At 47.1% G+C, this 24,937-nt stretch overlaps 1 protein-coding gene across 1 annotated transcript in view; it reads right to left on the bottom strand.

The window, feature by feature from the left end:
- KDM4B (lysine demethylase 4B) overlaps window positions 1-24,937 on the bottom strand; it is a 735,609-nt gene that overhangs the window by 536,550 nt on the left and 174,122 nt on the right. The window contains 1 exon segment of the mRNA XM_029614587.1: window positions 17,744-17,916. Coding sequence (XP_029470447.1) covers window positions 17,744-17,884 — 141 coding nt within the window. The 5' untranslated portion in view covers window positions 17,885-17,916.

Raw genomic sequence — 24,937 nt, 5'->3', positions numbered from 1 at the left:
TCTGGTTCCCCCTTGCCTGTTGATGTAGGCAACCGTTGTGGCGTTGTCGGACATCACTCTGACCGCTTTGCCTCGGAGACTTTGGGCGAACCGCAGGCAGGCGAGTCTGACTGCCCGCGCTTCTAGGCGATTGATGTTCCATCCTGCCTCTTCTGTGTTCCACTGCCCTTGGGCGGTTAATTCCGCGCAGTGTGTTCCCCATCCCCGTAGAACTGGCATCTGTCAGTTAGCAAGTCCAGGTTGGGGATGATAGTCTTGAGCCTCTGTTCATGTGGCTGGGCTGCAGCCACCAGTGTAGTTTGGTCCGAACTGTGCCCGGAGGGCTAAGCGTACGGTGTAGTTGTGCGACCGTGGGTTCCAACGGGACAGCAGTGAGTGTTGTAGAGGCCTCATGTGGGCCCTCGCCCAGGGGACCACTTCCAGTGTGGATGCCATCAGCCCTAGGGCCTGCAGGTAATCCCATGCCGTGGGGCGAGGGTCGCTCATCAAGGATTGCAACCGGTTCCACAGTTTTGACTCCTTGTGGGAGTCAGGCTGACTTTGTCTTCCTTGGTGTCGAAGTGGACCCCCAGGTACTCCAACGATTGTGAGGGCTGCAGGGAACTCTTGTTCGTGTTGACCACCCATCCGAGGCTCTCCAGTAGAGACTTGACTCTGTTGGTTGATTGGATGCTTTCCTCTGGTGACTTTGCCCTGATCAGCCAGTCGTCCAAGTAAGGATGTACGAGGACTCCTTCCTTCCGCAGTATTGCCGCCACTACCACTATCACCTTGGTGAACGTCCGTGGTGCTGTGGCTAGCCCGAAGGGTAGGGCCCGGAACTGGTAGTGATGGCCCAGGATCTTGAAGCGTAGGTAACGCTGGTGTTCCTGATGAATTGGGATGTGCAGGTACGCCTCTGACAGGTCCAGGGAGGTGAGGAACTCTCCCGGCTGTATTGCCTTTATTACGGATCTCAGGATTTCCATGTGGAAGCGGGGGACCTTCAGGTATCGGTTTACGGATTTGAGGTCCAGGATTGGTCGGAACGTTCCCTCTTTCTTGGGAACGAGAAAATATATGGAATAATGACCAGAAGTTTATCTCCTGAGGATGTGACCGGAGTTATGGCCTCAGGGACAGTAGCCTGGCAGTGTAACTTCCACTGCCGCCTTTTTGGTGGGGTCGTGGCAGGGGGACTCCACAAACTTGTCCGGGGGGGGGGGGGGTGCGTATGAAGTCCAGGTAGTACCCTTCCCGGATGATGGCTAGGACCCACTTGTCCGAAGTTATCTCTGACCCATCTTTGGTAGAATAGAGCCAGTCTGCCCCCTATGGCTTCCCTTGGATGGGTCGGCTGATTCTCATTGTCGGAGCGGCGCCGGGCCCTGTGGCCCGAGCTGTTTCTCCCTCTTTGTTGTGCTTGTTTCCGAAAGGACTGATTCCTGCCGAGGGCGGGCGCCTGGTAGCGGCCTCCTGTAATGGGTTGAAGCGCTGCGAGCTTCTGCCCCTGGAGGCCCTGGAAGGCTGTCGCTGGGGCTCTCCTTGACTTGTCTCCTGAGAGCGCGGTACTGGGGATTCGCCCCATTTGCCTGCCATCTTTTCTAAATTGCTGCCGACAGAAGTGTTCCTTTGAAGGGCATCCTTGTGAGGCGTGTTTTGGAAGATAGGTTGGCCGACCAGCTTCTGAGCCAGAGCTGTCTCTGTCGCCGATGATAACTACTCCTCTGGCCGCTGTGCGTACGAGGTCTAAGGCTGCGTCCGTTAGAAAGGATAGCGCTGGGTCCAGGATATCTCCCGGGGTGCCGTTCCTGGCCTGGGATAAAGCAGGCACGTGTCACCACGGTGCAGCAGGCCACAATCTGAAGAGACATGGCGGCCACGTCAAATGACTGTTTAAGCATGGCTTCCAGCCCCGCCGGTCATGCGTGTCCTTGAGTGCTGCTCCTCCCTCTACCGGAATGGTGGTGCGCTTGGAGACTGCGCAGACCATGGCATCCATTCTTGGGCAAGCGAGCATGTCTTTGGTTGCTGGATCCAGGGGGTACAAGCTGGCCAAGGCCCGCCCCCCTTTAAAGGCAGACTATGGGGTGTTCCATTCCAGGTCAATTAGCTGTTGCGCGGCTCACAAGAGCGGGAAATGACGGGAGGTCTGTCAAAGGCCTTCCAGAAATGGGTTCTCCTCGGGATCCCCCTGGGTTTCTGAATCCGGAATTGCCAGTTCCGCCAGGGCATTGGGAGACCAGATCCGGGAGCTCCTTCTTGTGAAGACCGTCTCATGGTTCGGTGGGGTTCTGTCCCCGGGGGGAGTTCTCCTTCTTCTAGGGGTTAGACTTCTTCTTCTGAGATGTCCGTGCCCCCGAAGGTGGGACTACTTGGCGGTAAAAGGCCTATGCCTAGGTCTTGAGGGGGCCCTGGAGCATAGGGGTCCTCCTGCGACGTATGTGGTTGGTCCGCCCGGGAATCCGTTTGCATTCGGACAAAGGCGTGAATCCCCTTGAAGAGTTCCACCCCAAGAAATAGACGAGGGTCCACATTGAGTGGCACTGCTTCCCTGGGAGCCTCCGGCTGAGAGGGAGTCCCGCTGGGGGGTTGCTAGCTCCAGAGAGCCCCCTGAAGAGCTAGTCCCTGGGCCCTGGGCGAGGCTGAGTCTGTGGGTGGATCTCCCAGGGCCTCCTCGCATTGGGTGCATAAGGCATCGGCTTCCTGGCTCTGGGCGGCCCTGAGGTGGCATGCTGAGCAGAGGCCCAGGATTTTACTTCAGTTATTGGAGGTGTCGAGGTTGCCTGCGCGTACATGTTTCGCTCCGGAGCACCTGGCCCGCGTGCGTGGAGGTTGTGCGCGTATCTTGAGAGCGCTTAACAACCCGGGAGGGAAGTGTGCGGGCGGGAAGTCGAGTGCGCGTAGTCCGTGCGACCGTGACTTGCGCGCGCCGCTTATGCATCCAAGTGTTCTTGTTGCGTATAACTTACGCGCAGAAGTAGGTTTGTGCGCACAGGTAAATTTTGTGCGCTCGTCCGGGCGGCGATGTGAACGGCGAGATTAAGGCCAAGATGGTGACGCGACCATGCGACTACCTCGGAGGGTCTCCACGTGGGAACCCTTGGAAATGCCGGGGTCTGGCCCTGCTAGCTAGGCGATCAACCCGGTGGCGCTGGCTTCGGCCGATGGCCTGCGCTCGTCCTCAATCCTCGGAGACCGGCACAAGTAAAGATTTCTACCTTACCTTATCTTCGGCGCTTCCCGGTCTCGACCCGGGCGGTCTCCGGCTGCGGGGGAGAGGGCAACTACCTTCACCGCCGCTTTTGAGGGTGCACCCGCTGCCTCTCAGCCACGCCCGAACTCCTCTCGCTCGGGGCTGTAAGTCCTCGCCGCGATTGGCCGCCGGACCGAGGCTGCCTCTATGCCACGCCCGATCCTTCGGGGCTAGGTCCCGCCCGATTCCGCCGGACCGAGGCTCACCTCCGAGGGACCACGGAAATCACCTCGGGAATCTCGACTGGGGGAGGGACCCGAGGTTTATCACCGCAGGAGAGCGGGGCTTGTCTTCAGTAGAATTTTCTTCTTTAAATTTGGTTCCAACGCTCTGAGAGCGTGCAGATAGCTCCTAACAGCTATGGAGATGGAAAATACTGAGGATCTGCACTTCCTGCAGGGGTATATGTACTAGGGGCTGCAGTCAGATTGAAATCTGATCAGTCTCCAACTGCTAGCACGAGTACACTATACCCATTGGTTCTGAGTCCATCTGCTACACGCTAGGAAATTTATTTATTTAAAGAATCTTTTATACCGATATAAGTCGAAACATCATATCGGTTTACAGAGAACTATAGGAAAGAAATTACAAAAAACAGGGGAGTGGGGAGGGGATACAACGAAACCAAAAGGAGAGCAAGAATAGCGCAGGAACTTCAGATGAGGCCTCACCAATGATCTGTACAGGGCAATATCACCTCATTTTTCCTGCTAGTTATGCCTCTTTCGAAGAAATCCAGCATTCTTCTGGCCTTGGCCATCACCTTGTCACATTGCTTTGCTTCTTTCAGATCATCCGCAAAATACCATTACCTCAGGATCAACATCCCAAATGAAAAAGGGTGGTGCAATCAAAAATATATTTAGAAACATGACTCTGAAAAACATTCAGGGGGATATCAGATACAAAGGGACTTGGCAATAAAAATATCTTTGGCCCAAAGGTATCAATCATGTTATCCCTTGAAATTAATGTAATTTGTTGTTCAGTTGATAAAATGGGAATTCCCAATGTGTCCAAATGTACATAAGTGGTAATTCTACAAAATCAATTCTCAAATTTGTACATTTCTCAGTAAGGGATAAGCATGCATTGAGATATGTACATATTTGGGGACTGATTGTGTAGAGTAACCACTTATGTACATCTGGACACATTGTTGGGAGTTTCCATTTTATTGGCTGGACAATTTCAAGAGATAAACAATTGGCATTTTTATTGCCAAGTCCTTTTGTAGCTGATATTCCACTGAATGGCTTTAGCAGAGGTGCTTACCTGTAACAGGTGTTCTCACAGGACAGCAGGATGTTAGTCCTCACTATGGGTGACATCATCAGGATGGAGCCCAATCACAGAACACTTTTGTCAAAGTTTCTAGAACTTTGACTGGCACCACTGAGCATGCTCAGCATGGCACCAACCCTGCATCCAGCAGGGGTCCCCCTTCAGTCTTGTGTACAGTAAAAAGTAAGTGCGAAAATAAAACAACAAATCGCAAGCCTACCCAACTCCGCGGGGTGGCGGCTGGGTTTCGTGAGGACTATAATCCTGCTGTCCTGTGAGAACACCTGTTACAGGTAAGCAACTCTGCTTTCTCACAGGACAAGCAGGATGGTAGGCCTCACATATGGGTGAATAGCGAGCTGAGGATGCCCGCGCAACATACCAAAAGCACCCATAGACGTGCAACAGGCACAACAACAGGGGTGGCTTTGGATAAGCGGGCAGACAAATTCCCAGTGGGCTGTTGGAAGGTTGGGTATTAAGCTGAGAATAAACTGCGCAGAACAGACTGGCCAAAGATAGAATCTTGGGTGCCAGCCTTGTCCAGGCAATAATGAGCTGCGAAGGTATGGAGGGAACTCCATGTAGCAGCCCTGCAGGTGTCAGCAATAGGTACAGAACAAAGGTGTGCCACCGACGTTGCAATTGCTCTAATACAGTGCGCTTTAAAGCGGCCCTGGAGCGGAAGGTCTGCTTGCTGATAGCAGAAAGAAATACAGCCTGCCAGCCAGGACAGCATCTGCTTGCCCACGGGGATCCCCAGCTTAAGTTTATCAAAGGAGACAAATAGCTGGGTGGACTTCCTATGGCCTGCCGTTCGTTCCAAATAAAAAGCTAATGCATGCTTGCAGTCCAAGGAATGCAGACCCCGCTCACCTGGATGTGAGTGGCGTTTTGGAAAGAAAGTAGGCAAAACTATGGATTGATTTAAATGGAACTCAGAGACTACTTTTGGCAAAGATTTTGGATGAGTGCGAAGGACCACCCGGTCAGGCAGGAATTTCGTGTAGGGGGGGTAAGTAATCAACGCCTGTAGCTCACTGATCCTGCGAGTGGACATCAAAGCAAGAAGGAAGAGTACCTTCCAAGTGAGATGTCGTAGCTCACAGGAGTGCAGAGGCTCAAACGAAGGTTTCATGAGTCGCACTAATACTACATTAAGGTCCCAAGCAGGGGCCGGGGGACAGAGAGAGGGCTTAAGGTGTAGCAAGCCCTTCATTAAGCGCACTACTAAAGGTTGTGTCGAAATAGAGACATCCCCTGTACCCTTATGGAAGGCGGCCACCGCACTGACATGCACTCTAATGGAGGAAGTTTGAAGACCCGACTCCGAGAGGTGCCATAGGTAGTCTAGAAACTTCGTGGTGGGGCAGGTAAATGGATCTAACTCCTTTGAAGTGCACCACAATGAAAACCTTTTCCATTTAGAATGACAAGATCTTCTAGTAGAAGGCTTTCGTGAAGCTACCAGGGCCTGGGGTACAGAGTCCGAGAGGTTAAGAGGCTGCAAAATTAGCCTTTCAACATCCAAGCTGTCAGCGCCAGAGTCTTGAGGTTTGGATGTCGCAGGTGCCCGGCATTCTGAGAAATCAGGGATGGATCTGCGCCCAGGCGAATGTGTGGGTGGACTGAGAGGCCGCGAAGGATGGGAAACCACACCTGTCGCGGCCAATATGGGGCTATGAGAATCATGAGATCCTTGTCCTGACGTAGCTTCATGAGAGTCTTGCTTATGAGTGGAAACGGGAGATAGGAGTACAGGAGACCTGTTGCCCAAGAGAGGGCGAAAGCATCCCTCGGTGGAGTCCTGGGGCTGCGACGTAGGGAGCAGAAGTTGATTGTGGATCAACGCAAAGAGATCTATCGCTGGATATCCACACTTCCGGAATATGCGTTCCGCCACCGCAGGGTCCAGAGACCACTCGTGGGGTTGAAATTCACGACTGAGTTTGTCCGCTAGTACATTGTCCACGCCCGCCAGGTAAGTTGCTCTCAGTAGCATGGAATGATATAGAGCTAAAACCCAGATTTGCGCTATATCCTGACATTAGGTAGGAGCCAGTTCCACCCTGCTTGTTGATGTACCACATCGCTACCTGATTGTCTGTCTGGATCAATCTGGCTTTGTTGGTTAAGCAATCCTTGAAGGCTAGAAGGGCATATCTGATTGCCCTGAGTTCCAGAAAATGTATCTGATGCTGTGCTTCTGCTGCAGACCAGGTTCCCTGAGTCTGCAGGTTACTGACATGTGCTCCCCAACCTAGAGTGGAAGCGTCTGTAGTCAGAATTATTTGAGTTCTGGAGCTTGGAAAGGTAGTCCGATAAGTAGATTGGACTCTTGGCTCCACCAAGCCAGGGAGAGACTAAGCTGCCTGACATGGATAATGTTGGACATTAGATGGTGGGCCTGAGACCACTGGGATTTTAAATGTCCACTGTGTTACTCGCATGGCAAGTCGAGCCATTGGTGTAACATGGACCGAGGACACCATGTGGCTTAACAAGACGAGAACATGACTAGCAGTCGTGGTTCGGTGAGACTGTATAGTGAGTGCAAGAATTGCAAGCGTATGAGCTCAGTCCCTGGGAAGAAAAGCCTTTGCTTGAATAGTGTCGAGATCAGCTCCAATGAAGGAGAGGTATTGAGACGGAGTCAGATTGGATTTTTGATAATTTACCAGAAATCCAAGGGACAATAGTAGACGCAAGGTGAGGTGGAGAGATTGAAGAACCGCCTCCGCAGACTGAGCCCTCAGTAACCAGTCATCCAGGTAAGGATAGACACGAGTGCCCAGTCGCCTTAAGTATGTGGCTACTACTGCCAGGCATTTCATGAACACACGAGGGGCCGAAGCTAGGCTGAACGGAAGCACTCAGTACTGGAAGTGCTTGTTTCTGACGAGGAATCGAAGGTATTTCCTGTGAGACGGGGTAATTGCTATGTACATGTATGCGTCTTTTAGATCTAGAGAACAAAGCCAATCTTCCTGTTGGATCAGAGGAAATAGAGAGCCCAAGGTTACCATTCTGAACTTTTCCTTTCAAAGATGTTTGTTTAGGGCACAAAGATCTAATATCGGCCGAATGCCTCCCGACTTTTTTTGATATAAGATGTATCAGGAGTAGAAACCCTTTCCTCCTCTTGCAGAGAGGAAACTTGTTCTATGGCATTGGCTTGCAGAAGGGAAGTTACTTTCTTGTTCTAGAAGGGGAGAGTGATTGGTGGAGCCTCCACATCTGATGAGGTGGAGAGTCGGACGGGATTGAAAGAAGTTGAGATAGTAACCTTGAGTTTCACAGAAAGGACCCACTGGTCTGTGGTGTCTATGGTGAAGTGTGCCACATGCTGATGAAGTGGCTGAGACGGCCGCCCACTTGGTAGATGTGGCAGTGGCAGAGGTAGACAATTGCTCCTCTAGTGGACAGTCAAAAACCAGAAGGTGGCTGCACCTTCTGAGGCCTAGGCTTGCGAGGTTGAGACTTTTGATACGGTCTAGAAGGGCGAGACAGAGTCTGAGGTGGGTAATAGTATCTGCGTGCCTTAAAGGTGTTTCTCTCAGCCTCCCTCTTGAATGGGCGTTTAGAAGAGGTAGAGAATTCCAGGATACCCAAGCCGAGAGTTGTCGCAACGTCTCGTTATGTCTTTAAGATGAGCTACAGTCTCCTGAATCCTCTCACCGAAGAGGTTATCCCTGTACAGGGGAGATCCACCAACCTCTCCTGAACCTGAACGCAAGATCCGAAGACTTGAGCAGGCCCACCTCATAAGCACTTTATTCCAGCTGCTGAAACCCTGGTGGCAGTGTCGAAAATGTCATAAGCCAAGCGCACCTCATGCTTACCAGCATCCAGACCTTTTTTAAGAATGACATTAAGCTGGTCCTGGAACTGGACAGGAAGGGAATCAGAAAGATCCTGAAGCTGCTTGAACAGGTTCCTGTTAGGTACTGCGAGATGTAAAGTTAGTAAGCTGCAATACGTGAGATTAACACGGCCCCATGGAAGACCCTACGACCAAAAGCATCGAGGAACTTCTGATCTTTTCCAGGAGGTGTGGATGCATGAGGCCGTGGTCTTCTGGCCTTCTTCTGGGCAGACTCAACCACTACTGAGTTTTTTGGAAGCCGGGTACTGCTTGGACTAGATACGTAGCATCAATCTTACGGTTAACCGGTGGGACTGTCAAAGGATGACACCAATTGCGTTGAAGAAGGTCAAGGAGGACCTCATGGACAGTTATGGACATTACCTCCTTAGGTGCATCGACAAACTGCAGGACTTCTAACATTTTGTGCCTGGAGTCCTCTTCATTCTGGAGAGTGAATGGTATGACTCTTGACATCTCTTTAATGAAACTTATAAAAGAGAGGTCCTCTAGCGGAGACTTCCTTCTCTCTTCAGGAGGGGAAGGCTCAGATAGGATATAACTGATGTCCTGGAATCTGATGAGTCATCAGACCAAGGATGATAGGTCTGATCCCCAGCACCCAATGGTTCTCCAGAGGGTAAAAATGGACCTCCTCCAGTCGGAGGAGGTTGAGGCACTGAAGGTATCGGTGGTGGCACCGGCAGCACCGGTGTTGGCATTGGGAAAGGACGATGCGGCATCGATGGCAGAAGCGGTGCCAAAGGGCTCGGTGGCCTCAGTGGACGCCTCGGTGGCAACACTCCAGAAGGGCCTGGCATCAGGTAGGGCATCTGTGATTCCCCTTCTTTAGGAGAGAGATGGATGGGTGTCGATGGGCCAGGCAGTATCGGCGTTTTCCTCAGTGCCGAAGGCAGAGCACCAATGAGGGCATCGATCCTGTCAAGTAGCGGTGCAAGAATCGGTGGCATCGGGTCCGGTGTCTGAATCGGGAGTCTATATCGATGCCGATGGAACTGGACGTCCATGGAGAGCCTGCACCACTGCCTCTTGAACCATCCTGTTCAATTCCTCATGGAAAGCTGGCATTATCAAAACCAGGTCCGGAGTGGGAGACTGGATGGGTGCTGTCGGAATAACCACATATATCGGTGGAGCATCAGCCGCTGCTCCCGAAGGCTGGGAACGCCTCTGAGTACCAGGCACGGAGGAGGGTTGGGGCTCCTCGGCACGGGCCTTCTTTCTCGGTGGCTTAATGGACTTTGGAGAAACCGAGGCCACCGCTGCACCTGGATCAGACGGCAAGATCTTTCAATGACAATGGTGATACTTTTCCCGATGGTCGCCTTTACTGATGTCCGGTGCCGAAGAAGAAGCCGAAGTCTTCGCTATCGATCGAGTGTCATCGGTATCCAACTGGTGACGGGAGTTGGTTGGCGACTGTGTCTATGACTTTGAAGCTTTTGCTGAAGTAAGCGGTTTGGAATGGAATAGTAAAGCCATCTTTTCCAAACGAGCCCGACTCCCCTTAGGGGTCATTTGGGCGCAGTTGGTACATATATCTACATCGTGCGTAGGGCCCAAGCACAACACACAAACCTGGTGAGGGTCAGTGATCGACATTGTCTTAGGGCAGTCCGGGCACCTACGAAAACCCGTCGCCATCGATATCGCCGAAACGTTAGGCCATAGTGAGGTCAGTGACCTCCGGCCCTAAAACTTGGAATCGTCTGTAACCGACCAAAAAGTCAATAAAACTTACCGGATAGACATGGGTTTCGACGGTACACAAGGGGGACCCCCAGCCGGGGTGAAAATTTTTGAAAACTTGAAACTATTTCCTGAAGAAAATTTTCCTGTCAGGAAACCGTGGAAGAGCTCCTTATTCCGCATGGCAAAAGCTGCGTGGAAAGAAAGAGACACGAGACTGAAGGGGACCCTTGCTGTATGCAGGGTTGGTGCCATGCTGGGCATGCTCAGTGGTGTCAGTCAAAGTTCTAGAAACTTTGACAAAAGTGTTCCGTGATTGGGCTCCATCCTGATGATGTCACTCATATGTGAGGACTACCATTTCCTAGTGTGTAGCCAGATGGACTCAGGACTAATGGGATGTATAAAAGCTACTCCCGAACGAGGGGGAAGGCTGCCCATGGTCAGATTAGCACCGCCCTCGCAAAGGCTGCGTCTTCTTGGGCTTGGACACCCAGGCGATAGAACCTGGTAGCTCACAAAGCTGCTTCGCCTTGTTTCCTTCCACCGTGAACAACAAACAAGCAGTCCATCTTGCGCACCGGTTCTGTACATTCTAGATACCATACTAACAGCCTACTGATGTTTAAGTGGCGTAGGAGGCGGTAATCGTCTGAGTCCTTGCGTCTGTCTAGGGATGGTAAGGAAATGGACTGGTTCAAGTGAAACTCCAAGACTACCTTTGGCAAGAAGGAAGGGACGGTGCGAAGCTGCAACGTTTCTGAAGTCAACTGGAGGAACGTCTTCTGACATGACAATGTCCGTAGTTCAGAGATGCGACGAGCTGAGCATATTGCCACCAATAATAGTCTTTTGCATTGACAGGCATAAAGACATAGCACGCAACGGCCAAAGGAAGGCCCTGCTAAGAAGTTCAATACTAGATTGAGGTTCCATAGGGGGGACTGGCCACTTTAAGGGTGGTCGGAGGTTTTTAACTCCTTTAAGGAAATGGGCCAGGTCCAGATGTGTTGACAGGCGGGCTCCGTTCACCTCACCTCTGAAACAGGAGACAGCCACCACCTGGACCTTCAAGGAGTTGAGGGATAGTTCTTTGTTCACATTGTCCTGTAAGACTTCCAGAATCATAGGGATCTTGGTCATCCGAGGGGATACCCCGCATTCCTCGCACCAAGCCTCAAATATTCTCCAGATCAGCACGTATGCCAGGGAAATATAGAGAACTTCTGCGCGTGGAGCAAGCTGGCGATTACAGCGTCAGGCGAGCCATCTCAAGGGCCAGACCATAAGACAAAAAAGAGCTGGGTCCTCGTGAAAGATCAGACCTTGTTGGAGAAGGTCTCCGTGCAGAGGGAGGCATAAGGGGCTCTCCACCAGAAGCCTCCACATGTCTGTAAACCATGGACATCTGGGTCAATCCAGGGCTACCAGAAGGACTAATCCTCTGTGGCGTTCGATCTTGCGAATGACCTGCCCAGCAGAGGCCATGGAGGGAAGGTGTACAAGTAAGACCTCCTCTGGCCAGGTCTGGCAAAGGCGTCAATTCCTTGGGAGCGCTGATCTCTTCTGCGACTGAAGAATTAGGGGACCTTCGCATTGTGAGATGTGGCCAGTAGGTCGATGGATGGGAGGCCCCAGTGATCTACTAGGAACTGGAAGGCTCTTGTCGAGGACGCCCATTCCCCTGGATCCAGACTCTCCCTGCTGAGAAAGTCTGCTTTGATGCTGTCTTTTCCCTCGATGTGGGAGGCAGAGATCCCTTGTAGATTTAACTCCGCTCATTCCATAAGGGGGTCTATCTCCAGAAACACTTGGTGGCTTTTGGTTCCTCCCTGGTGGTTGATGTAGGCTACCGTTGTGTTGTCTGACTTCACATTGACTGCTTGTCCCTGGAGCCTGTGGCTGAATTGCAGACACGCTAATCTGACAGCTCGGGCTTCCAGACGATTTATGTTCCAGCACGCCTCTTTCTTGGTCCATCGCCCTTGGGTTGTCAATTCCTGACAGTGGACTCCCCACCCTTGGAGGCTCACGTCCATCGTGAGGACTAGCCAGATCGGTGGTGACAGGCTTACACCCTTGCTTAGATGCACTTCCTGTAGCCACCACAGGAGCCAAGAACATACATCCATCGGTAGGTGGAGGCAAATTGAGTAGTCTTCAGACAGTGGGTTTCAACATGACAGAAGGGAGCATTGGAGTGGCTGCATGTTTGCCCTTGCCCACGGTACTACCTCCAGGGTTGACGCCAACAGGCCGATGACCTAGAGATAGCTCCACACCCTGGGGCGCATTGTGTTCATCCACCGATGCACTTGGCACATCAATTTCCTTATCCTCGAGGGAGGGAAGACGTTGTCCTGCTTGGTGTCGAACCAGATTCCCAGGTACTCTAAGGGCTGGGAGGGCTTGAGACTGTTCTTGAAGTAGGGACCTGACCCTGCTGGTCACCTGGAGGCTCTCTTCCAATGACTTCATCTGGATCAGCCAGTCATCTAAGTAAGGGTGCAGCAGGATCCCTTCTTTCTTCAGTGCCGCTGCTACGGCCACCATAATTTTGGAGAATGTTCTGGGGGCGGTTGCCAGGCTGAAGGGCATCGCCTGGAACTGATAATGGCGGTCCAGTACCGCAAAGCTTAGGAAACGCTAGTGGTCTTGATGGTTTGGGATATGAAGGTAGGCCTCCGAGAAGTCCAGGGATGTTAAGAACGCAACCGGTCGTACGGCCATTATGATGGAGCGAAAAGTTTCCATGCGGATGTGAATTACCCGCAGATGATGAATGACTCTCGAGATCCAGGATGGGGCGAAATAAACCCTCCTTCTTGGGTGCAATGAAATAGATGGAATAATGCTTGTATTTTCCTGGGGTGTAGGTACTGGGCTTATAGCCCTCAAACTGAGAAGCCTTATCAACGTAGATTCTACTGCCAGTTTTTTGTGCTGGGAGTGGCAAGGTGATATCATGAACGTGTCCCAAGGGATGATGCGAAATTTGAGAGCGTATCCTTCTCATATGATGTCCAGTACCCATTTGTCCGACATGATCTTGACCCACTTCCGATTGAAGAGGGATAATCGGCCCCCTACTTCCTGATCCCGTGGATGGGTCGGCAAACTTCATTGGGAAGTTCGGGTTGAACCTGAGCCCGAACCAGTTCCTTTTTTTGGTTGTCAGCTTTGAAAGGATTGAGATCTTCCCGAGGGCAGAGATGTCTGAAATGACAAGTTTCTGTAAGGCCAGAAGTGCTGGGAACCCCTGGCCTAACCCCTCATGGGCGAGGGATGCTGTGACCTCTTTTTCTTATCTTCCGGTAGCAGAGTCATTGGAGATTCACCCCACTCACTGGCTAGCTTTTCCAATTTGCTTCCGAATAGAAGGGATGCCTTAAAGGGCATCTTTGTGAGGTTTACCTTAGAGGTCATGTCCAGGTGATGGCCGTAGCCGTCTTCTGGCCATCACCACTGAGGCTATTCCTCTGGCCGAGGTACACAATAGGTCAGAGCTTGCATCTGCTAGGAAGGCCACAGCGGGCTCTATCACCTCTCTGGGATGCGTCCTTGAGCTATCTGCCTCTCTTGAAAGAAGCAGACACTAACGAGCCACCAGAGCACAATAGGAAGCAAACTGCAGTGTCATTGCTGTTGCATCAAAGGCTGGCTTAAGGATGGACTTCAATGGCCTATCGTGTATATCCTTCAAGGTCGCTCCTCCCTCTACTGGGATAGTTTGCTTCGAGATGGTGCAGATCAGGGTGACCACTTTCGGGAAACACAGGTGTTCTTTGGCCAGCGGGTCCAGAGGGTGCAAGGCCTTCAAGGCCCGACCTCCTTTAAAACTTGCTTCCAGGGTGTCCCACTTCCTGGATGGCTTCCAGCATCGGGAAATAGCAAGAGGCTTTCCGTAGATATACCAGGATGGGATTTCTCTTTGGTTCCGACATAGGGTCTGTGCCAGGAGCTCCCAGAGTCTTCAGGGTCTGGGAGACCAGGGCCGACAATTCATCTTTGTGGAAAAACTGTAACATGGTCCGATATGGCTCCAAGCCTAGAGGGATTTCCCCGTCCTCCGAGTCTGCATCCCCATTGCCATGGTGTCTGGGTCCCTGTCAGGGATACCCTTGGTGAGGCGAGGCATGTCCCAAGGCATGCTGATAGGGCTGGGAGGATGAGGCCTTCTCAGCTGAGGTTCAGACCGGGCAGGGGCAGCAGCTGATTGCATCCGAACAAAGGCTTGAAGGCCCTGAAATAATTCCACCCAAGAAAAGGTCGCCAGGTCCATACCTAGCCCAGGAGGAACTGGGGTAGGGGCCGCTGACCTGCCCTCTTCCAGGGAGGATGCAGCCCCGGGATTGCTCAGATCTGGGGTGCTACCAGATAAGTTCGTGGCTGACCCGTCTTCCGACTGGGAGGGGCCAGAGACTTAGGAGAAGTTCTGAGAGTCCAGCCTCCCTGGGCTTCCTCACAGTGTTGACACAGGAAGGATTCTAGGACAGACTGTGCAGCCCTAATATGGCAGGCAGCACAAAGGGAGTGCCGTTTGTGCTTCTTTGTTGCCAGAGCCATAGTTAACTGTAGCTTGTCCTTTCAGCCGGTTCGCGCCTGAGCTTGAACACGCACAAATTCGCCCCGACGAGAGTAAGTATAAGCATTCGATTGTGTGTGAATGTATGCGTGAACTTATGCACACAGGCATTAGGCACACAACAGGGCTGGCCCACACCATGCGTACCGACTGTCAATGGGGGAAAAATGGCACCACAGCAAGCCACGTGCAAGATGGCGCCACCCAGCCTGCCCAGTGGAGTGCCCACAGAGTCTGAAGCGAGGCTTAACCCATCAGGGGGCCACACAACCTGCCCTGAAACCCCCTTTCCTTGCCCTAATGGGATTGGGAATGTTGTCACTATGGCACACCGAGTGAGGAGACTGAAGGAAAGACTTATCATAGCCCTTCCATGTCTCTAAATCGGAGGAGTTCTTCATTACATATCTAGGCTCAGTGCTTACCTGCTGACTACAGAGATGGTCTCTGGCTGCGGGGGGAGAAGGCATAGGCAGTCACCACCGCGCTCAGCTTCCTGCACCTGCTGCAGCAGCAAAGTCCATGCCGGCACCCGGCTACCGGACCAAGGCACACCTCTGAGGGATCTCAGAAATCGCCTCAGGAATTCTCAACTGGGGGAGGGACCATTATGTATCACCGCAGGAGAGCGAGGCTTGATCTTTCTCCAATTTAAAGGTAAAATTATCATAGCATAGATAGCATAAAGAGACTGCTCTGGCGTTTTTTGCTATTGGTTTCAATTTCCTTCGAAAAAATGCCTTCGAAACGCAAGGGAAAGCTCAACTCCAGAGCGACCTCCGGGGCAGAAAACGATAACTCAATGCATCGCAAAAGCAAATGGAAAGGAGCTGGGAGGTCCGGCTGTCGGGTCACAGGGAGGAGAATGTGACCCGATCTCGGAAGAGATATCCCTCACCCCGCTGGACAACAGACTACCGCCAGCTGTGCGAGCTACATTGACGCCGCGATTGGATGGACCCTCCCAAGTGGTGGTTTGCGCCGAATAATCAGAGGGGGCTGCCTCCATGAATATGCAAGCACAGACCTCCATGAATAATGGAGAGAATACACTTGGAGATATCATACAAAGAAGCAAAGTGGGCTCAACAGGAAATGGAGGTGAGAGCTCAGGGCAGACGCCCCTTCCTGTAAGTGACTTAACATCTGATAAACCCGAGGTAGTCACTTTAGACTCCTTGTGGAACTTAACGTCGGCCATGGCAAGGTCTTTTGCAGACTGTTCAGTAAAAATAAATGCTGTGTCTCAACAACTGGACGCTTTAAACAAAAACTTTGAGGGACATAAAATGGAGATCTCAGAAAAATTCTCAAATATGGAAAATGAGGTAAAGCAAATTAAAGAGGTTCAAGCAACCATTATTCAAGATTGTGGCACAATCAATAGAAAAATCGAAAATATAGAGAATTCGTTGATGCATTTAAATTTAAGAATACTAAATTTTCCTAGGGTGATCGGAGAAACCCCTAGAGTTACTATAACACAATATTTCCATGAGATATTAGATTTCCCCTGAGAAGACTCCACCCCTAGAAAAAGTGCATTTCTTACCGATATGGAAAAGACAACAAATGCAAGTGCCTCAAAATGTGTTAGAAAATTTGACTGATTTTTTGGAATCCTCTGAATATGAGATTGCAGAAAGAACAACACTATTAATAACATTTTACAACGAGAGCGATATGGGAGTGAGAATGAGAGCATATTTTAAGAAGCTTAATTCAACATATTTGGGATCTTGGATTAGAATTTTCCCTGACCTAACAAAGGCGACACAAATAAAAAGAAAGAATTTTCTTGCATTAAAGCAGGACGCTTTGGCTTTGGGAGCCTCTTTCATACTTAGGTTCCCGTGCAAATGCGTTCTAAAATATGATAAGAACAGTTATATTTTTTTCCATCCTGACCAGCTGAAAAGCTTTGTCGAGGCAAAAAAGGTGTTACAGTTTGTAAGCAGTGCCTAGAGAAGTCCTACTGAAAAGTTTTTGTTTTTTTTTCAGGTCGCTTATTTTTGCTTAATATTTTCTAATATTAAATGTCTCCTTATGTGTGCAGCTACTCTACTCCCACTTATTAGGGGTCTAATGTGTTGTAAAATATTGGGAAAGAAATTTTTGTGAACTTATTACCCTTTGCTTAAATAGTATTATTTCTGTTTTTATTCCTGATATAACTTTGTGTAAGAAACACAGTGTAATGGCTTTGTATAAATATTGAAAAAAAACTAAATTTTTTTTTTTTAAAAAGGTAAAATTTAAAGTAAAATTTCTTCTAAAGAGTACTGTGTTCCCGACAGAGAAGGCACAATCCACATCTGCTAGGAGAGAGAGAGATACTGAATGGCTGAGGTCACTGCAGGGGTATATCTAGGGTGATGTCTGCTTTGAAATCTGACTCAGTCTCCATATGCTAGCAGGGGAGCACATAACCCATCGGTCCTGAGTCCATCTGGCTACATGCTAGGAAAACAGTTTCTTCCTGCTCCTTTGGGTTTCTAGCTCAACCAGAACCTGGACTGGGATCTGGTGCCATGAGCCTTCATTCACAACTACCTGGGGATTTCTCCCCTATCACTCTAACCCAACTCCTCAGTCTGGTGAGGAGGCCTCAATACTAAGCACAAAGTTAAAGTGGTTTCTATAAGAAAATGCTAAGTCTGGTCTACGATGGATAGAAATCAATTGGTTTCAAGTTAACCAAAGGAAATACAAATTAGCACTAGTCAAAATATACTGCAAGCAAATATCTCACACATATCAAGATCTCTTTAAAACAATGCTATCTGCAGGCCTTGCAGATATCTCTAGAAGATTAGACGTCACAAGACTAAATCCCAAACAATCCTTATTATGTACACCATGTTCTATATATCCCTTATGTTCATTGTAATTTCTAACCTTAGTTCTCTGTAAACCAACGTGATATGTACTATTACATGAACATCGGTATATAAAAGCCTTTAAATAAATAAATAGATTAAATAAACAAACAAACAGGTTGAGAGGGTGACCAGAGAGATTTTGTCAAAAAACAGAAAGATACTAAGCAGATTGCTCCAACCTTGGCAAGTCCAGCCCTGTGCGCTCCTTGGGATTCAATGTAAGCCATGTACTTTCCGAAGTCTCGAAATTCTGCAAGGGTGGGCCGGAACGTCATAATCTTACAACTAGGATTCAGCGGACAAGGATTTTCTGACCCCATGGTTTTGGTGATTTCTTGGCACCAAAATGTATCTAAAGAAAAAAAACAAAACAGACAAGTCAGAGGCACAAACAATTTTTAGTCTTTTTATCTCCAAGTTTCTTTCTAAGGAAGGGTTTTATTTAAACAGCAACTCTCTTACCGGCCGATTTAATACCGCATGGCTCAACCTGCGATTGGACTCGTGTCCATAGCTTCCAATGCAAAACGGGGGTTATCACGTCCAAAACTCACGTCAAATTATGCTCATAAGTAATAGCGCTCATCACATGCAAATGATGTTGATAAGGCTATTATCTATTCCCCCTGCCAAAAAATGTGTGACAGATGCGCACATTTTTAAACTAGCCAAAATTAACGCCTGCCCTGAGCAGGCGTTAATTTTGGAGGTGCCCAAAAAGTGTACAGAATAGCAGAAAATACTGCTTTTCTGTACTTCCTCCGACTTAATATCATGGCGACATTAAGTCAGAGAAACTAAAAAATTAGAAATATCCCAAAAAAGCTTTAAAAAAAATTGTGCTGTGGTCAGGTTAGGAAAAGGGACACTCAATTAACAAGCATCCATTTTCCTAACATGTGGCTGTGCATCCTATAATGCCCCGCTAAAAAGTCCTCCAAGCATGATATAAGATAGTAAACTATCAAGTATTTTCTTTTTAATTTAAAATAAATTCATTCTGCTAGCACTTGCAACAGTATAGAGCTTTTATAATACAGGACAATCCAAAATAATCCACCACGGTAGCAATTTAACAATCTCAAAAGACCTGCTTTCGATCAGATTTTCAAAATTACTCTACTAGACTAATGGGTGTGCAAGTGCACCTACTAACACTTTTAGGATGTGTTGTCATCGAAGATCTGGGAGAGTTTATTTTAATAGTGCATGTATACTGGTGGTTGGCGAAGGAAAATATGCCAATGCCTACAATAGTAATTAGAAGTTACATTTTGGTGAAAGCCCTGTGATTTTGTCACAAACCTAAACCAGAGAGAAGGCATGGCCTAGTGATTACAGCAATGGGCTAGGAACCAGGGCTCAAATCCTACAACTCCCAATGACAGTCCTTATGACTTTGTATAAGGCACCTTATGTAATGGACTGTAATGGAGGAAATCTAGTAAATATGTAAACAACAAAAACCAAATCTAATGTACTCAGACTAAATAACGAATAATAAAATGCTGTTGTTTTTTTTAAGGAGAAAATACTTGGAGGTGGAAGAGAAGGGAGAGAGGTCTTTGCCTGCCTGATTTGATCGCCACGGACTGCCTGTATCTGAATCAGCTTCGGGGGTAAGGAGTGCTTTGGCCCCGACGATCGCTGAGCTCAACTTCCGGCTCTGACGTCAACTGGGAGGGGATCGGCAAAAGGCCATTTAAATCGGCCCCCCCCCCCGTGGCGCGTAGCTGCCACCAGCGCGCAGCCTAACCCACACGCGCCAATGGGGCGCATTGCTTTCTTTTATTTTTCTTCTTCCCTTCTGGAATTAAGGACTTTTTGAAGTCTATCGAGATTCTCCGCCACATGAAAGTAAGCTAAAGTTTAAATATTTATAGTATAATCCAGGGGTCGGGAACCTTTTTGGCTGAGAGAGCCATGAACGCCACATATTTTAAAATGTAATTCCGTGAGAGCCATACAAGACCTACCAAATTAATTTACTACAACCCCGCACCCTCCTGACCCCCCCAAGACCTGCCAAAAGTCCCTGATGGTCCAGCGGGGGTCCAGGGCTCGTAGACGAATCTTTAATAAAAAAGTAAAAATCTAACAAAACCCCCCACCCTCCTGACCCCCCCAAGTCCTGCCAAAAGTCCCTGGTGGTCCAGCGGGGGTCCAGGAGCAATCTCCTGGACTTGGGCTGTCGGCTGCCAATAGTCAAAATGGCGCCGACGGCCCTTTGCCCTCACTATGTCACTGGGGTCGACCAATGGCGGCGGTAACCCCTGTGACATAGTAAGGGCAAAGGGCCGTCGACGCCATTTTGATTACTGGCAGCCGACGGCCCTTTGCCCTTACTATTCACAGGGATTACCGCCGCCATTGGTCGACCCTAGTGCCATTGGGAAGGCAAAGGGCCGTCAGCGCCATTTTGACTATTGGCAGCCGACAGCCCAAGTCCAGGAGATCGCTCCCGGACCGCTCCTGGACCCCCGCTGGATCACCAGGGACTTTTGGCAGGTCTTGGGGGGGTCAGGAGGGTGGGGGGTTTTGTTAGATTTTTACTTTTTTTATTAAAGATTTGTCTGCGAGCCAGATGAAGCCATCAAAAGAGCCACATCTGGCTCGCGAGCCATTGGTTCCCGACCCCTGGTATAATCCCTTCTCTATAACGCCTTCAAACCTTGTAAGATCCAGGACTGAGTGTAAAGGAGAGGCTGGAGCTTGATAAACTCTTCTTTTTGGTTGTTTTTTTTTTTTTTTATAATTTCATGCCTTATACGAAGAGGAAGGGAAAGGTGCAATAGGTGTACCTTTACCTTCTTAACCTAATATTGAAGGGGTTTTTACTCCATCCCATATTTCAACCCCAGGAGTGTCTGCTGGGAAGCTGAGTGAAGAACACACCCAAGGTCCCTTGGACCCTCATACATCTCTTAGCCCTGGGGCTCCTGAGACTCCTTTTCCCCCTACAAACAGCCATAACCGGATACAGGACTGGCCAGCACAACAATTATTGTTGGGTGCTAAGCCAAGAATTTAACGCAAGGCGTTCCAACTGGAGACATGGAGGATGGAAGGGGGCGACTGGGAGGGTCGCGATTTGTGATGGAAAATCTGGACACCCCAAGGCCGTGTACTTCTACTACCAACTTAGAGGGAGGAGAGGCACCAGCAAATGAATCTGTTAGGATTATTGAAATTTGCAGGGGAGGGGGGGGGTGAGTTTAACTCCCAATTTGAAATTGGTTAAACCACAAGAAATTACTTTGGGTACAGTTTGGGAAGCGTTAATGATGATCCAGAATTCGATTACTTCATTAACTGAGGCCATTAATAAATCTCAGAGTAAAATTCAAGTAATAGAACCTATGTTAGCATCTCATGATATAAAGATAAATGATTTGGATGTAAAAATTTCTTCTATTCAGGAAATGCAGAATAAATTAATCCAGGATGAAAGTATTTCAATGAAGAAAATAGAGAATTTAGAAAATTGTATAAGATACTTAAATTTACGGGTATTAAACTTCCCCAAACTAAAATTAATTTCAGCTAGAGAGCAATTTAAGAAATATCTTGTTGAAGTTTTGCAATTCCCGAAGGAAGCTTTAACTTCAATATCTAAACTTTTTTTTTTGCCTTCAACGCTGAAAGAACAAAGTGCTACGAATGTGTTACCACAGGGAGTAGAAATAGATTTAACTGCATTTCTTGAAACATAGATTGAAAATCAGGTAGAATTATCATGGGAGGCTCTTGGTATCATTTGTTCTATCTACGGATAGAGATTCGGTTTTGAATATGTATTTTCAGAATAGAAGTAAGATGTACCTAGGGCAAAAGATTTGGGTTTATCCTGATATTACTCGGGCTACCCAAATTCGAAGAAAAAAGTTCTTGGAGATGTGTCAAGAAGCCAGGCAGATGGGGGCAAAAATAACAGTTAGGTATCCTTGTAAATGCCTTGTAAACTTGAACAACATTCAATATCATTTTTTGAGACATCCCAATTAAGATTCTTGTTGGATAATCATGGACTTGAGAGTAATGTAGCCCAACCAACTCAGGATAGCTAAAGAACAGGTTTATCTCCTTTTTTTCTTTTTCATTTTGTTTGCATATCTGTTCTAGTAACTCCTGGATCTTACATGTATACCTATAATTACGGGTGTCCTTAAATATTTATTTTTGTACGCTTAAAGTTTATGTATAATAAGGGAATGAATAATATGTATTGATTCCTGTATTTGAGAAATTTTCTATAATTATGTGTTAAAGAAGAGCGATAAATAAAAAATTTAAAAAAAAAAAAGAGAAAATACTTCATTTAGCACGGTGTAGTAAATACACTCAGTGATACCCATCTAATCATTAGTCTAATTTTAAGGTGAAGCATAAATGTGAAAATTATATTTGAAACTTATCTTTTAAAAAGCAATTCTTGTTGCTTTGAAATAAGCAAAATGAGCCAGACATGAATCACGCTTCGCCAAGACTGGATGCGCCAATTGATAAGCATTCAATTAATGAGGCAGATGAAATGTTACTGGAGAGTTTCACTATGCAATTCATTATTTTGGGGAGTGTACCCTGATGCAGTCAATCTTGGCGAAACATGATTCACATCAGGCTCTTCTTGCTTATTTCAAAGGAACAAGAATTGCTTTTTAAAAGATAAGTTTGAAATATAATTTTCTCATTAAGAATCTTTCACGTTTATGCTTTACCATAAAATTAAAGAAATATACAAGACTAATGATGAAATGGGTAGCACTATGAATCTATATACTACACCGTGCTAAATGAAGTCTTTTCTCTCTAAAAAAAAATAATAAATAAATAAAAACAAACCAAGACCCCAATTGATATTAGACCAGCAGGACATAGGCCATGTGGCCATTGCAGCGTTTGCAATGTGAATATGAAAACAAGCAGTATACAAATTGGTACAACTAATAAAAAAAAATCTGAGAAGCTTCACAAACTGTAAGAGCGAGGAAGTCATTTATGCAGTATTTGCCCCTGTAACAAAATATACATAGGCAAAACCAAGAGATCACTATATAGAAGAATCATTGAACATAAGAACGCATTTAATAGGCAAATTGCAGGCAAACTGCTAGTGGAATACTCGATCAATAGCAGGACAAATTTGAGAAATACAAATTTTGCGTCATTACTAAACCGAAGAGTAATTGGAGAGGTGGTGATTTTGATAAAACTGGTGAAACTTGAACAGAAGTTTATCTTTGATTTCAATACCGTGACAATACCATGGAAATAGACTATTCGGTATAATTATGATAAATACACAGGGGTAGATTTTAAAAGCCCTGCGCCAGTGCACCTATTTTGCATAGGCTGCCAGCGCGCGCAAAGGCCAGAGACAAGCATAAGTCCCAGGGCTTCGTAAAAGGGGCGGGAGGGGGCGTGTCGGGAGGACGGTCCAGAGTCCCTCAAGCAGGCGTAACTTGCACAACAAAGGTGGGGGAGATTTAGGTAGGGCTGGGGGGTGGGTTAGAAGGGAGGGGAAGGTGGGGGGACGCAAGAGGGAACGGAGGCAGGCTGCGCGGCTCCGCACGCACAGGCTGCCGATTTTGTGCAGCCTTGCGCGTGCCGACCCCGGATTTTATAAGATACGCGTGTATCTTATAAAATCCGGCATACTTTTGTTTGCGCCGGTTGCGCGAACAAAAGTACGCGCGTGCGTACTTTTTTAAGATCTACCTCAGCATGTATTGTGCATACGTGAGAAGGGCAACCAAAATGATAAAGGGGATGGAACAGCTCCCCTATGAGGAAAGGCTGAAGAGGTTAGGGCTGTTCATCTTGGAGAAGAGACGGCTGAAGGGGGGATATGATAGAGGTCTTTAAGATCATGAGAGGTCTTGAACGGGTAGATGTGAATCGGTTATTTACACTTTCGAATAATAGAAGGACTAAGGGGCATTCCATGAAGTTAGCAAGTAGCACATTTAAGACTAATCAGAGAAAATTCTTTTTCACTCAACGTACAATAAAGCTCTGGAATTTGTTGCCAGAGGATGTGGTTAGTGCAGTTAGTGTGTAGCTGGGTTCAAAAAAGGTTTGGATAAGTTCTTGGAGGAGAAGTCCATTAATGGCTATTAATCAAATTTACTTAGGGAATAGCCACTGCTATTAATTGCATCAGTGGCATGGGATCTTCTTAGTGTTTGGGTAATTGCCAGGTTTGGCCTCTGTTGGAAACAGGATGCTGGGCTTGATGGACCCTTGGTCTGACCCAGCATGGCAATTTCTTATGTTCTTAATCCATTAAAAAAAACCAAAAACAAAACAATAGCCACTTACAGCCCCATCCTATGGTGTCTATTTTATCTGAGCAATGTTTTTTAAGCTTAGATGAAAAATTACTGAGCAGCATACTAGGGCACAAGAATTGAAAGTAAAATAATAAAATACTTAGGCATGCAAAAATATCTATGGAAATTTTTTTTTTTTTAAAGTTTAATACTTCTTCATTTTTAAAAAATTAAACAGAATTCCTAAAAACCGCTGAATTGATGGCGACAATGTTGCAGCAACTATACATGTTAGTAATTTTATTTTTATATTTTTAGGCAAATAAGTTGAAAATTACTTTAGAAGTGAATAATAAACCCCTAAATAGATGAATAGCACTACTTCCATAAACAATTTATCATTATAAATTCCCAGTTTTTTTAAATAATTTTTTTAATTTTTTCAAAGTTATGTGTATCTCTTCCGGAAGTGCCATTTTTTTGTTATTGATTTTTTAGAGTTTTATTTTTTATTTTATCTTTGAAATTTAGATCATTGATTATAAGTGATCTCTTGTAGAGTATATTTTTTAAGAAAGATAGCAATAAGCATAAATTAAATGAAATTTTGGGAATAATACATTTTTATTATACGCTTATGTGAAATTAAGGAATAATCTTGCTATGCCAAGATACTATGGTAGAAAACAATGATATATGTATTTATTTATTTATTTATTTAGCATTTTTATATACCGACGTTCTCGATACAAATATCAAATCAGGTCGGTTTACATAAAACAAAACAATCGCGGTGAGGCGTTACAATAAACGGAGTTTCAGAACATGAGAATAAATATTAAATAAACAGTGACTCATCAAATGACGAGAATCTATATAGTAAATAACATGTAATAAAATAGATAATGGTGTAAATAACTAACTTGAAATAAAATAAATAATAAATAGAATAGTATAAAATATATATGTAAAGACAACAGTAACTCGTTATGATACGTGAAACATGTAGAGAATAACTAAGAATAAATGATGTGTTAATTTGGGATATACAGGTATCAGGGACCAATGTTTATGTGCCTGGTTATGAGTAATGCATGGGCT

This window comes from Rhinatrema bivittatum, chromosome 8 (genome assembly GCF_901001135.1).
Source record: "Rhinatrema bivittatum chromosome 8, aRhiBiv1.1, whole genome shotgun sequence".
In the NCBI taxonomy this organism is placed as follows: domain Eukaryota; kingdom Metazoa; phylum Chordata; class Amphibia; order Gymnophiona; family Rhinatrematidae; genus Rhinatrema; species Rhinatrema bivittatum.
Note: the sequence above shows the minus strand (reverse complement) of the source record. Positions and strands in the feature narration are given on the sequence as shown.